The sequence below is a fragment of the Magallana gigas genome, chromosome 8 (assembly GCF_963853765.1).
Source record: "Magallana gigas chromosome 8, xbMagGiga1.1, whole genome shotgun sequence".
In the NCBI taxonomy this organism is placed as follows: domain Eukaryota; kingdom Metazoa; phylum Mollusca; class Bivalvia; order Ostreida; family Ostreidae; genus Magallana; species Magallana gigas.
Window position 1 is genome coordinate 43,421,286 of NC_088860.1, and position 15,590 is coordinate 43,436,875.

General features: G+C 35.9%; 1 protein-coding gene across 22 annotated transcripts in view; it reads right to left on the reverse strand.

Moving 5' to 3' along the window:
* The window catches only part of LOC105330717 (muscleblind-like protein 1), a 98,788-nt gene that overhangs the window by 32,246 nt on the left and 50,952 nt on the right, over positions 1-15,590 (reverse strand). For 16 of the 22 annotated variants that reach the window (XR_900538.4, XM_034472934.2, XM_011432604.4 and 13 more), the window contains one exon: positions 8,085-8,592. The exons of 1 other annotated variant lie outside the window; for it this stretch is intronic. Coding sequence is in view for 20 of the 21 variants with exons in the window: in XM_034472934.2 (XP_034328825.2) it covers positions 8,085-8,276 (192 nt within the window). In the remaining variant the exon portion in view is untranslated. Of the gene's footprint in view, positions 1-8,084; positions 8,593-10,181; positions 10,375-10,483; positions 10,791-11,266; positions 11,425-12,004; positions 12,145-14,164; positions 14,295-15,590 lie in introns of those variants that run through there. 5 more of the 22 variants (XM_066068560.1, XM_011432595.4, XM_011432597.4 and 2 more) reach the window with 5 other exon arrangements.

The window sequence follows — 15,590 nt, forward strand, 5'->3', positions numbered from 1 at the left end:
TGCCTGCAGACTTTCTCAATGGCCGAGGCCACACTTTATTCCTGTATCGACACTTTTAATTTGTTTCGTAGGTGAGTTTCTTCGCTGGTATATCCGTGATGGCTCAGTCTGCACAATCCCCAAGGCGAGAAATGATGTAGCCCTCTGAAGGATGTTCAAAAAGATGTACAGCAAATTATCACACGGATCAAAGGGCCCTGGAAACTCTTGCTGACCTTTCAAATTGCATGCAAAACACCATTTATAGCTCAACACACAACCTTCTCTCCAGACATCTATTTCTCTCTCCAAGGAGTGGGCCTGTCTAGCCGAAACCATCTTTAATGGAATTTTCTCCATAAGTACTAAAAGTTTTATTTTGGGATTTCTTTTAAAGCAGATGAAAGTAAATTGGAAAACTTTTAAGAGATTTTTTTAATTATAAAAGTCTTAACAACTTGAGAATAATGTCTCCATAAACATAAAATCCACTACGATGCTATATATACCATTCATCTAATTTCTATTAGAATATTGAAGTTCAAAGCAATATATATACATACAATGTTTTTTTCCTTCAGCAATTTGATTGACTATCAAGCTAAATTACATGTACCCGGTACATTCCCATTCCCCAAACCCTAATCCTGCCATATAATACCCATCCCCATGCAATAAAAAAAAGATTCTTACATGACCCCCCCCCCCCCCAAAAAAAATAAATCTCTTTTTCAGTATAGTTCCTTCTACCATTATATTGTCCCAGTTCACTCAAGGTGAAAGTTATGACTGAACAAATTCTGATATTGAATAAGTAGGTTTTGTTCTTGACAGGGGTGTATTAAATTAGTCGGAAATAAATGATCAAGAATCCCCAAAACGTTGGATCTGAAGGACTAAATTGTTTTCATTATAAATAGAGTGAATAGATGGGGCTTCCAGAAGAGTCTAGACGTGACAAAAGGTTAGTGTATAAGCTAGGATTTTGGCCATTGGTCAATTACCAACAGACCAGACAAATGTCAGATAACAGGTGCTTCTCTGCCCCCCTTATCTACCTGTCATAAATCCACCAAAACAAATCAACATGCTCCATTTCTACAGATTTTCTGCATTTGTATAGATCATTGTTCAAGCCCATTTCATGCACAGGGAAAATTATTATTAATTCTAATCATGGGCCAAAATCAATATTGAACTGCGAATTACAGGTCTGATTGTCTGTTGATTATAACTTTACACCATGTGAACTCCATTTTAATATGTCTGGCTTTCTATTCTAATCAAGATATGATCATAAAACTGACATTTATTAAATCAACTACTTTTTCCCCTTTTCTAAATGTCATTTTTTTTTAGGTTTCCCATTATAAATCTGTTTACCGTCGAAGTTTCAAGTAATTGTAATACCTTGAAAAATAAAAAAAAGTTCCACCCATTTCAAAAGTACCCCACTCAAAAACATGGCACTATCAGAATGGAAATAAAGCAGTTAAGTGTATACACATGTGTGCATGAGGTACAACAGATCTCGTCAAATTAAATTGCATGCCCTTTCATCCAGCCGTAAACTATTCAATCACAACCCACACATGCTTAAGTATCAGTAAACTCCCTTCTCTGCATTATAGACAGCCATGGTCACCTAGTTACCTGAGATACACAGGTATTCTCGCTTACTCCTCTCACCTTCAGGTGTTGATCTCACAGCATCTCGCTCATGTTAGTTCAGGTGATAACGAGATTTACTGTATCTGTGACTTTCAAGGTGATTTCAGGTGAGGAGTATTAGAACACTAATAAAATGTGTACTTTCGTTTCTGTATCTCTATCATAGAACATACAAATTAATTATAACACTGACCACATTACTGCAACATTGAAGTACCAAGGATATTTTCACAAATCACACTGAATCTGAGTTTTACTGGAATTCTCCATTAGTAATTATAGAAAAAAAGGGTCCTAAAGAATTCCATTCTGCTCCTATTTCCCCCCTAAATGGACAGAGAGACACTCAAATTCACCATAATAGATGATTTATCATTAATCATTGAAATCTTTCCTTAACTAATGGTCAAAGACCGATTGCTGTGAATAATATGGGTATCATACCAACTTCATAACCTATCAAATGAGCTGACTATGTGACAACACCTGGAGTATCGAACTAGAATTTTCAGAAGAATCTGTGTCTTGACGATTGCGGTGGTAAACACTGCCTTTGTTCGACCTCCATACACCCCTGTCACCATCAATCAGACACACACCACACATAACAATGCTGTTGTATAATTAATGACCATCATTATTTCCATTTGTCATTTAAAACAAGGACTTAGAAGCCACTTCTTTTTCCACGTTCTAGATGTTTATCCCCGGACTAAACTAGCTGCCTGATTTACCTGCTGGAATCACCTGGTCAAGGTGATTAATCAAACCCCCTCTGTCATTGGCCTGCCTTTTACGGCCCTGGTCAATACACTATTCAGCAATCAGTGGAGGCAATAATTGTCAATTATCGCCTCATAAATGCCGTGCTTGGTTTAATCATTCATACATCACCTGGGACTAGCCACTGATATGTACAGATGCTGAGATGACCTTCTCTTCTCAAATGACCATTCCTAATCTGAATTTGCTGATAACAGACTGAAACTTAAGATCATATGGGACGGATTTAAGAGTTTGCGTAGAGTACATGTTTTGTTCAAGACATAATTAGGCAATTTAAGACATCTAAAGATCAGGAGCCTTTTCTATTTCTCCCTCTCTAATAGGCTTTGATGTTAACAAGAGGGAAATCCATTGCAATGTAAATAAACATTTCTCTCCCCCCTTTTCTTTCAGAAAAAAAAAAATCATCCTCCACTAGTACAGTCTTTACGCCATATTCAATACAAAGTTAAAATTCAAATTATACTTGATGAGAAATTGGGGGGGGGGGGGTGTTTACAAGGAAGGAAGATAATATCAAGGATTTCAGATTTCTGTAATTTCACCTTTTCTCTAGCTTTGATGATTACTCAAATGAAAACTTTTTTGCCCATTTTCGAATATGCGCAGATTATCTCAATGAGAATATGCCAATCAAATTTTAATTAATTTCCATTGTTATTGGTGCAAAGTACTTTTGTGACAGAATTTTATAAATTATGGGGGCGAGAATATTGAAAAAAGTTGTATATAGATCAAGTTTATGTTTTTTATGATAACACATTTTTAAATCCATTTTAAACGTATTAGATGTCTATCCTCTTAAATTATTAATTTTCATCAAAATTGTCCAAATGAAATACAAGTAAAGAATTAAATATTTAATTGATGATTGGTTTATCAAAATTAAACCTCGCAACTCCCAGCTCTGATGTATTCTATAGTTGAAAAAAAGGGATGGGTACGCTTTCAATTTTCCGCCTTGCACAATCCAATTTTCAAAATGTTATTGCTAAACATAATCATGAAAGCGGAGACTCCCTTGCAGATGCCATTAACGTCTTACGTGCACGCAGGTTGCGCCTTTAGAAAAAAAAGCAACAAATGTCAAAGTTTGATGTTGCCCATTCTGACAGATATGATAACCAATCAGAACAACAAATTGACAAAAAAAGCCCGCTACTATGCTAATCCCGGTCCACTCGAGTCTCCGACAAGGCGATTTATGGCTGAAAAAGCTGTTCATTCTCCTCTGCTTCCATTATTTCGAGACTTTTCTCCATCAGAAATGAAGATTTACATCTTGATATTTTACATTAGGAAAGATTAGGTAGTTATTATTTTGCAGTCAATTAAAAAAATTGCGTCAGAAATTTTAGAAAGCGGATATTGTATTTCCCAAAAATTTGCCTCTTTATGGTTTTGAACATTTGAAATATTTGCATAAAGTGAGATAACCACAGCCCAGCGCGCCTAATCTAGTGACCATAAACTGCTCCTTCCAGTTTGTAACAAAGTGATCTAATGCCAAAAATATCCTGCTTTTCCTGATTTTCAAGATGAAGCATAAAGCACAGAGAGATTTATGTCACACAAGGTTTTTCACTTTCCGTCTCAATCATTTTATCTTAAAACAAAAGCTCCACTTTCAGTTTGAGATCTGATTTTGGCTCTTAAATACCTAAAAGACAATATTGCGACAATCTGTTCCAGTTGAATACTGCTATAGAGACAAAACAAGATGTTAACTTTCAGCTTGAAGTTTTAGTTTTGAAGCAACATGTCTAAAAAAGCCAGACAGATCAAAACGTCTGATCATTTTCCTTTTCATGCACTGAGACATCATGTGGATTTTATTTGCTTCAATATGACAACATTGGGAGAGTTTTTGATAATAACACATGTAAGGGAAATATGCAGCGATAGTCTGATAATACATTGCTGCATATTATATACATAAAACTGCCATGCTTCTCTAGGGGCTCAACTAAGTGCCTACCTGTGGAAAGAGACTTAATTTACAGGTGTAATTGTGTTATCTAGTTGTATATCACTACATGTAAAATCTATACAAAATTCAAATTTCAAACTCTATCAATCTTGCAATTTCGTTGACACAAGTAGCATTTGTTGTGTTTGTTTTTTGGGGGGTTTTTTTGCATTGTATTAGTATCATTAAAGGTCATATAAGGTCATGACCTTCCTGACCTGACTAGACATGATCCTTTCAATAATGTAACTTTGTACCCCCTTCCACTCCAATAAAAAAAATTGGAAGAAGACCTTTAGAATCTAGAAGATTTCTTATGTGGATTGCAAATCACATCTCTGGTTTATGTAGCACAGCCATCAGACGGATCAAAATTACGGTACTTGTGCACCATCTCACACTACAATGCTCCCACCGTCCTTTCCCTCCAACTTATAAAACCCCATCAGACAATTAATGTCATTTGTAGGCTAATCATATATCAGCATTAGGACAGACGGAAGAGATTACAGGGGAAAGAATTAATCTAGTTAGACATTGTAACCAAGGGGATCTCAGAGCAGAGAGAGAGAGAGGACAGACATGATATACATGTACGCACCAAGTCCAGATATCATCTGGAGGAATATTAGTCTGGACACAGTATCTGTACATATGTCTCAATCCGACTTTCCTGTGATTGCGCATCACTAAAAGGCAGTCAACTACGTCACAAGCAGACGACGAAAAGCTAATACAGTGTTCTGTGCATCCAAATCAAGTAGGATTCCATATATGTATACATCATGTAATCTTTTAGCCAAAAGCAGTTTCGACTGGAAAACCATGCAATTTGATAATAAAGAAAACAGAAAAGAGGTCTTTCATTCAGATTTTAATCTGCTATTTTTTCCGGAAAACAAAAGGAAAAGAAGAATCGTGTCGACGTTTCCAATGCCAAAAACGATATTCCAATATGTTGTTGACGGGGTTTAACCTTTGAAAATTAAGGAAAAAGAGCAGGCAACTAAAACTTCACTAAACCTATTCAAATGAATTATGAAAGACAATTTACCCCGATTTCTGAAATTAGCCTTGCATTAAATATTTCATCAACAGAAATAGTCTGGAATGAACCCCAGAGGCAGAGTGGCATAAGATCTAACGCAGTAGCATATTTGATGTATTGTTTCATATTCTTTCTTGTCTGCAACTGCAGGTGCTACTGTGCATACATTTTCACTGTACATCCATTGTTCCAGAAAAAAGTCTGTCATTCTGATAGAAACAGAGGGAGAGAGAATGAAGATAAAAAAAAAAAAAAGACTTGGAAGGGTATTTATAAATTTAAATAAAGTTTTATAACATTTGGCTGCAAGTGAAGACCTGAAAATAAAGGAAGGCATGCTGTGGGCTTGGCTGCATGCATCGACTAAAGAAGGCAGGTGCTGAGGCTCGTTCATTTTGTTAAAATAAAAGAATGACCCGGAGACGCAGGTCATTCTGTTAAAGAGAGCAGTGTTTGAAATTGATGGCTTCTGAAATCAATACAGCATTAGATGATGCATATTAGTCATTTCAGAAATGGATCCAACAAATATGCAATGCAGACAATGACCTCTCTTTGCTTATTTCTCTAAACCCCTCGTCTTGAACTAACTACATCTACCCTCTCACTTCTTGATCATCTTTTCTTCTCACTTCTTGTGTGCTCTCTCTCTCTCTCTCTCTCTCTCTCTCTCTCTCTCTCTCTCATCAATGTGTTCTATACTACATAAGGAACATGGAACAAGACACAAGAACAAGACCGCTCAGAAAGAATTTGATGTAAAAGGGAAATGACTCACAATTTTGCTTCTTTAATCATGCAAAGGCATGTTACCTCTAGAAAAACTCAGAACAGTGCAACAGCTTTTGAGTCACTTTTAACAAAATCAATAAATAATATTCTCTTCATAATGAATAAATTCGCAAGAAAGGGAAAATATAATGGGCATGCAACATCAACGAAGTATTTCCCTGGCTAAAAATACAATGAGAAAATCTTTTTTTCCAGTTGTAAAGAATGCAGCTAGAAATTTCTGAGTAAAACAGGTTCATTAAACAAATTCTATGTTCTAATAACTCAAAACAAATTGCATTTAATTTATATCTGCACCAAATAACACTATGCAAAAATCCTATCACTTTCTTAATGAAGCCGATACCATAATAAAAAAAAAACAAGTTCCAGATCCAATACCTAAAAGTGATGTCATTTGACTGATATTATTTCAATCACGTTAGCTGGACATTAAAATGAATAGCCTGAGTAATTTCACTCTGTCAAAATCTCCATCTTGTTAATTAAAGTCAAAAAAATAAAATAAAGTCAGGCATGTCATTTTTATCTGCCATTCTGTTTGGCCTACGGGAAACAATTTCCAAAGCGAAGGACAAAATTTATATTCCATTTATAATATGATGTCATCCTCATTTACTGGGAAAAAAACCCCCATTGGTTTTACTATCCCCCCCTTGCATGCACTGCATTTGATTAATGTAATGCACACTTGAACATTAGTCTATCTTTTGGGTATAATTGACACAAAATATTATATTTACTTGGCAAACATGTCTAACATTCTGACAAAATGAATCAATAACCTTCTTGAATTTTTGAATACCTAATAACTTAATAAATATGTCTTCTGGCTTGGCAGCTAAGGAGAAAAGAAATAGGAAATGCATTTCCTGCCAAATACATCCTAATTACTAAACATCCAGTTTTCAATGCAGTCGCAAAAATAAATTCTTAGACTAGTAGACCTATGAGAATTGCTGTTAACTTGGATCATGAAAATAGCTAGAATACCTCGATTTAAGCTTGAAAGGTTGGAAAACTTGAGACAAAGTCTGTTTCTTGCACATCCAGAGAGAAAAGAAAAGAAATAATTTCCCTTAGCAACAGAAAATCAGCGTGCCCGAAAAAACACTAATCATGTAATCAATTAGGAAAGAGATTATGAGAAGACCACAGATTATTAAGACAATTAATTCCATCAAGACACTTAGGAATTTAGGGCAGAATATTTAACATAGCCCTGGAATTGGAAAAAGCATCAATCTACAGAGCTCAGCAGGCTTCAAAGTGTCTCTAGCTGTGCCCCCCTTACTCCCTAATGAACTCGATCTTCCCTAGATTCCCACATCTTTAATCCACATTGCACAGAAGAGTTACAAATCCAGGGGGATAACTTTGTTAAAATAATCATGTTATCAGAAACTATCTATATCTGCCACAAAGAGGCTTATGACACCGGCAAGTTCTTAATCAAAATAGTTAAAATCTTAAACCAACGTTTGAATAACTTGTTAATAAATCAAATAGCAGCTGTTAGCTCCAAACATTAACAAGCAGTTTGTTAATGTACTTATGGTATTGTCAAATAAATGCAGTAATTTCATTGTCAAGATATAGAGATTCATGAACAAACTGAAGTTAATTTACTTATCAATATATCTTTTATTCTTATATAATGAATTCATATTAAAAAAATTTAAAATTAGTTATGCTTCACTTAAACAGTTAAGTTTATATATATTTGCTTATGGTAAATTTCTCTTCTTGTCAAAATTTTTTAGTAGAAAATTGTATTCAAGCAGTTATGCTCCAACAGAACAGACGAGTGACAATTAAAATAATACAGAAGTTACCTACCTTGATGGAGTCGAAGCACGCCGTCACTCGGCCATTTTGAACTTCCACGTGGGGTGGAGGATGTGCAAATTTACACTCGGTGTCGGTCCGTGTGCACTTATTGCGCTGGTACTCGCGACAGACCTCCAGGGTCAGCCATCGCGAGTCCTTCACGTTACTTCCAATTGCTAACAGATTGTTTACCATGGCCATTACAAGATGTCACACCAAAATGAAAGACTGCTGGGTTTCTTACGATCAGACACAAAAATTCCAGTCAAGGGAACCGATAAAAGGAGCGCAATTTTTCGGTCGACAGTGAGAGAAGACAGTGTGTGTTGCCTGTGAGAATTCTCAAATCTCTTTTCGCATTCAACAAAGATAAAAACTTAAAACAAACCACTAATAATCAATATCAACAATATGTGTAAAAAACATCCAAAACGACATGCGCTACAGAAGGGAGACGTTCAACAGTGGTAGGTGTGTGAATCCGATGTTGTATTTCTTCCAAACTTCACTGAATAATCTGCAAAAGAAGAAATAAAAAATCTGTAATGATAAATTCATTACACCAAAGTTAAACGAGCTGAAATGACAAATCACACTGACAAGAGCATTCTTCAGTTGACATGGCAACTTTTTGATAAACAAGTTCATTTTGTCTAAATATCAAACCTTTTTGTCTTCTGACATACATAAACTGTAAGCACAAAGATTAATCACATGTCGCCATTTGTTCTCTCTCTAACAGACTTAAAAGTTACGATACAACAGGTTGAAAATGAAAAAACAAAATTAACAGCACAAAACTGCAGTGAAATAAAATTATTTGATGTTCAGCAGACGTTGGGAAGCCATTAGAAATGAAAGTGAGGCCCTTGGCCCTACGTTCATCACTTTCAATTGCACCAAACTCTCTCTGGCTCAAACTACATCATATCAGCCGTTCGATAAGCTGTCAGGACACCCAAACAAATACATTCATTTTCATAAACTATTCCCGGGAAAACAACTCCACTCATTTAGTAGTGAAGGGCAATTTTCAGCAGAGGGAGAAAAAAAAATAAAAATTATCCAACATTTCAAAATTCTCCAGATGTTTTTAGTTTGTTAACAGTAAAACCCTGAATCATACACTTCAACCTTAAATCCCCTCTAAAAAATTTTACTTAGTAGTAAAACTATCGTACAGTTTGCAAAAGTGATTTTAATCTGTCAGACAGAGATATCCATGTTACACAAACCACCAGCACAAAAAAAGAAACAGAGGGAAGAAAAAATAAAAGGAAGAAAGAAAAAGAATGAAATGAAAACAAACATCAGGTCTTACATTGATAAACTGACAATTAACAGAAGTTTCCTCATACACAAAGCCAGTAAGACAACAGAAAGGTCTCCCCAGGAACTAATTCCGCAGCGGAAGTTGAGCGCTTTTTTACTTCTGTCCTTCTACTGTGACCAGGTTGAGGAAGTGAGAAGAAAAGAAGACTCTAGCATATTTCCATCATAAGCTGCACCATCTCTGTCACCTCTCCCTCTCATCAAAAGGATCAGATAAGCTCTAACAAAGAGCGGGCGCACTAGATCCCGGGATTCCTAAGGGGTGGGGGATTGGATGAGTACTGACAGTTACAAGGGATTATACCTTCTGGTTTTCTTGTTGTCAGTAACCTAACATCGTTGCACCACACACGTGTATAGGCGGTCAGTGGAGACTCGGTGAAATCTGCCGATGGTGACACTAGAGCCAACACTATTCTCCCCGTACTGAGACTTACATCTGTTTCAGCTTCCGGGAGGAGGATAAAACAAAGGGTTAATGTGTCTGGGATATACAAAAAAACTATCCCCACAACAACCCAACAAATTACAAACTACATATACTATGTGTCACCGAGAAGAAATATGCACAAAACTTCGGTATACCGCAATAAGACTATAATTCAAAAGTGAAAAAAAATTTGGATTTGTAAATGGTTTCTCTCTGCAGAAATGTTCTAGAAGTGAGTCAGAGTCAGCTAGGGTTCATTTAAGAGCAAGAGTACAGACAACATGGTTTAAGACGGTCGAAATGACATGCGTAACAAGACAAGAGTTATAAAAAAAAATTATTACCTCACCAAAAATTGTCCATAATTAGCATACAAATTGGGTTTTTAACCTCTCATAACCTCAGAACACAGGTCTCGAAGACATCACAAACCATCCCAACATGCCTCATTCTCTTCCTCTCGCCACTTTCCTGATCAACATCACAACTTGCGTTTTTCACTGCTAAGAATGGTAGCTTATCGGCTGTTTTGACAAAACTGTCTACGCGCGTCTCTCTGTACGCACTAAGCAATCCACTCAAAATTCAAGATTTCTATAACATGCAAATGAAGTAACATCAGGCCTTAACACCTGAGAAATTTTACCTGTACAAGTTGCTATCAATATCAATGGTTAAATCCCATGTTGATTCATCTTATTTAAATTTCAATGTCTGCCTTTTTCCATTAAATGTCCTTTTAACATGACAGCTTTCACATATGCACTCCAAAATGCATCGCACGCAGCACATTAAGTCCCGGTCTTGAAACTTCCCGCCAATTTTCCCACAATTTGTCTGGATTTTCGGTGAATGGGTCCCCCTGGATTAAGCAGTAAACCCTTCTTCCCCTATCACATTGCCATGCTGCAATATTCGCTGTACAAATCCTCAGTCAAACAGACCTACACTGATATGGACTTTCAACATGCCATGGTGACCCAAAATTTTTCATTGTACAAATACATGATAAATTCAAGGCCGGCACAAAAGCGATGATAAAAACACCTTGGAATTCAAAAGCGCCACAAATAGAACGGCACAGTCCGTAAAGAACCCGTCTCATTAATGTACCCCTGGTCTGGTGGCTACAAAGTGAATAGTTATTAAATTCCTGACACAGAGCCTTAACTGGGACCCTCCAATAGTCCTTTATGTTGCTGGCATTCATTACCTCTATGCCATGCAATCATCTAGACCAACGTTAATGGTGCACTTTTGTACTGGGGAGAGGATGTATTGAGATTTGATATCTTGCTAAAAAAAAAACCACCCTCTTCTGATGAAAAGACATCTATGGCATATTGATTTACTTAAAAAGGTTGGAAAGGCTACCGAGTGATAAATTTTAATGAAAATCAAAACATGGGGTGAAAAGAGCTGTAATTACCTGGCATCAAGAGCCCCATTCAGCACCTGCATCTTTCAGAGTCACCCAACCGTCAAACATTACATAACATCACACCTTTCTCCCTCCCTGGTTTTTCCGATTTTTAGAGGGTTCTCTTTACTTCCTCTCTAGACACACAGACAGACTTTCATGGCTGCTCTCCTTAAGGAGCCACACAAATAGACAAGGGAGGGGGGTGACTTCTGAATGCCCTGCACAGTTTTCGATAGATTACGGATTCTCTTGCTCCCTGACTCACTGTTCAAACACAATAAAAACTACAGGTAAACACGACCTGTCTACTTTATCAGAGCCTATCCCCCGATTAGCTGGAACACCCTCTTCTCCCTCTGGTGAGCCCCCCTCTCTCACCTGTTCTGATAAAACTGCCGTTTATCATGTAACCTTTATCAGGTATTAGGTTAAAATACAAGTGCTTTCATAGGGACTCTAAGTATGCAAGGATGCAAAAAAAAAAAAACTGCATTCAATTTATTACTTTTATCCTCCCCCTTCCCAAATGTACAAAAAAAAAATTCTCTGACTGATTCTTTAAAAATCGTGGTTAAAAATGCTGTTGACAAATAGCTTAGCCTTAAAGTTCGCATAACTTAAAAAAAACACCCCCCAAAACCAAAACTACATTCTGAATATCTAATGCGATGCACATGGATGGACACAATACCTCGACCCATTAACCACCGACCTTCCTTAGACATATATATACCTAGTACTTACAACATAGACAGACCATCTGAAGCCGTCCTCCAGAAACAGACAAACTCTCCGTTCACAGGTAGTACTTTTCAATGTCTAATAATTTGTACAAGAAGAAGTCCTTACTTAACATGGCAATGTTAAAAAACTTCCTGTCGAAGGCGACAAAGAAGAGATGTTCTTTTATTGTAAATTTTCCTGTTGGTCGTGAGTGGCTGCACCCGTTTTTTATGTTGACCTATTTTACATTATCTGGACCATACCAGGAAGTTGTAACCGGGGGACACGGGACACAGTGCCCATCATTGTTCCCATCTTGGATTTGAATAATTTTTTCATTTGTTTATCACAAAAAAAAAAACGTGAAATAGGATACAACAAGGTTTTGTATGTTTGTCTTTCTTAAAATATTAATGTTATCTTTTTTTTTTTAAATAAAAAGTTCCCTGAAGACAGTGAAACACAATCTGAGGTATCATTGAACAAAAGATAAAGGGATAAAATTAAATAGAGGGAATAATGGACTTCTGAATGACCTATATTTATATACCCCCCTTCACTAGACTCGGGCAGTCTGACAAATTCATAGAAAACTCAGTGACAGTTTCTCTTTATGTCCACAAATTTTCCTCCTCATAATTAACTGCAGCCTCTGGGGGAAAAATGAAGTCAGAACGATGATGATTTAATAATATTGCGTCAATGAACACACTTTAAATAGACCTGCAGTCTTGTTCAACTGCGGACTTTTCCATTCAGTTCTGGAGAGTTCTTGCATACTCCCTGCTCAGAGATGATATATTAGGAGTTATTCATTGACCATCTTTTATTATTGAATATTAAAGTTTAACTTTATAATAAAAGACAGGGTATAATTAATTTATTAACTAAGAGACTTCAAAACTTCTATGGAAAACACTTTTTTTAAAACATCTTTTTTAAGTGCAAAATATTGAGCAACAAAAATTATTTCAATATAATAAATATCATTTCAAGAGAATGTGGTTCATTTGCATTCTAAAATTTACTACATCAAATGAAGGCTGCTGATTTCATTAAAAAACTGTGAGGTTTTTTAAGTACCGTATCCATTTCCATGTGCTCCAAATAAAACAAAACTAAAAATTACTACTTTTAAACAAATTTACAAGAAAAACTAGGTCTGCATTTAAAGAGCGCTTTTTTTTTTTCAAATGGCTTTTTCCTGGGAAATTAAATTGCCTGAGGCAGACCTTAAGTCATAATGAATAAATATGACCATGCAAGTTAATTATGCTCCCTGCTTTAATCCTGCCATATAAATCAACTCCCAAAAATAGTGTAATGTATTCCACTGGCGCACAGTAAGATTGAAGTATTAAACAAATGTCTGCTAGTCTAGATGTGTACTTTTGTGATGGCTACGTACACTAAAGGTCTGTCTGTTTGCAAGTACACCAGGAGGACCTTATCAAGCCAGACTTGTCTAAACATTGGGGAAACACAAGCCTTCTCTTAGCCACCCCCTTATCACATGGCCAAGTTCCTTCCGCAATCTCTTGGCCTCAACATGACCTTTTATTACCAAGAAAAAGACGAACCCAAAGAAAAAGACAAACCTAAGAGAAAGAGAAAGTTAAAAGTGACACCAAAGCAAAGCATCTTAAAAAAGACATATTTCTAGACCTTGGGAGATGGGAAAATGTGTGCCTCTTGAAAAATTGCAGATTTAAATTGAATTATGCACCACTTCAGGGACATGTTTTTCCTCTTGGAAATCTTGTAGCTAAATCACCTCAGGAATCGTGCATCATAATTTTGGGGAACCCTCGTCAGCTCAAAAACAGGATGTGGAGAAGTGATTCAGAAAACCATTTCCTAAGTGAGGCAAATATATATTTTTTTTAATGCTAATTTTTACATAACTATAAGACGTCAAATCATCAAAAATCTACAGGACCAACAAATGATCAGCCACCACCTAGCAAGCTCTAAAATAATGTGTTTCTAATTGAATAAATCTTTTTCACTATTTTTCCTTCAGTGAATAGTTAAATGATAGCTGAATTAAGTGATAAAAATCAACCATAAAAACCTTCAAATAAACAGGAGAATCTCTTTTATACTCATATCCCCTTTTGATGCTTAACACAGCAAACTTCACCTTCACTCTCCATCTGTCCAAGTTCCCAAACAACCTACCTGAATGTTTCACCTGGCCATTCCTGAGAACACGCTTAACTCCGCTCACCTCAAAATCACAATTAATGGTATCTTAGACAATCAACAAGTCACATGTATAAGATGCATCTAAGATTAACCCACAAGCCAGCCCAAATCAATATTGCTCCACTGCAAAGTAATCAACATTTTAAAAGGGAAACAGTCAGATTGCCAAAGCGACATGGTCCAGGGGACTCACTAAGCTCCACAAAGGAAAACAAATTCCTGACTGATGTAGGGACCTTTATACTGGGTAATATGGATAGGGAAATTTGAGGGGGAGGGGGGGGGGGGGGGCTTGAAATAAATCCAATTTGTAATGGAGATGTTTAGAGATTGGTATGAAAGTCTGATAATACAAGGGTTAAGAAAAGTTGAATTAGAGAGGGAAATGTGACAGTGAGGAATTAGCGAATTTCATACAGATATTTTAATAGGATGTATTATTTGATATGCCTTAAGACATTGGGGATGGAATACTGTGGATTAAACAAGGGAGGCCACTCTTAATTTTAACAACATGATCAAAATAAAAGTTGAATTATGTTCATTAAATAATACTAACAAATTTTAGTTTCAAAGAGATATAGGATAAACTTAGATGTATTATAAAATTTAAGTCCCTGCAATGTAATTATTGCTTGTCACTACTTATTAATTAGTGGATTTAATTTTGATTAAGTCATTCAACTTCATTTAAGTGATTCAGCAGCCATTATCATTTGAAAATAATAAACAAACAATTCCATGATAATTAGAAAAACAGGGACAAATTCTAAATGAGAAAACAGTATAAAAAGGGTATGTGGCATAATCAATCACAATTTGCTTTATAACTTGATAGTTAATCATTTAAGCCTGACCATTTCAAATGTCATTAAAAACATTATCTAATCACTACACAAAAGTTGGTATAAATTGGGAGTCCTGATAATACTATGTTTGCTTGGACTTACTAGTTTATAAATAAGATATATTATTTAATTTAGCTATTCTATGTCCTAGCTTTGAAATTAAATGAAATATACATCAAACTGAAAAACCGAAGCCAATACAAAATAGCAGCTTTCTCAGGGAAATATTCGCGCCTATTTTATTTTTGCCCCTTTGTTTCCCCTCATTGTTGGCGGGTAAATTGAAAACTCACAGGGCAATATACATTGTCTCAAATTATCTCTCTTAAACATGTGTGTCTGGGCAAATTCAAGGTGCAAGTGTAGATGTTACGGCAAGTATAACATGGGGCAAAAATATCTCTGTAATACACCCTAACTTATAGCCCTGAATATTTTTTTCAGTGTTTATAGACAAGAATTTCAAAATCCTAACAAAGTAATTTATTAAATTTATTAAATGTACAGTTTCCCATCAATAAAACTCCAATTAAGAACACAAACTCGGTAGT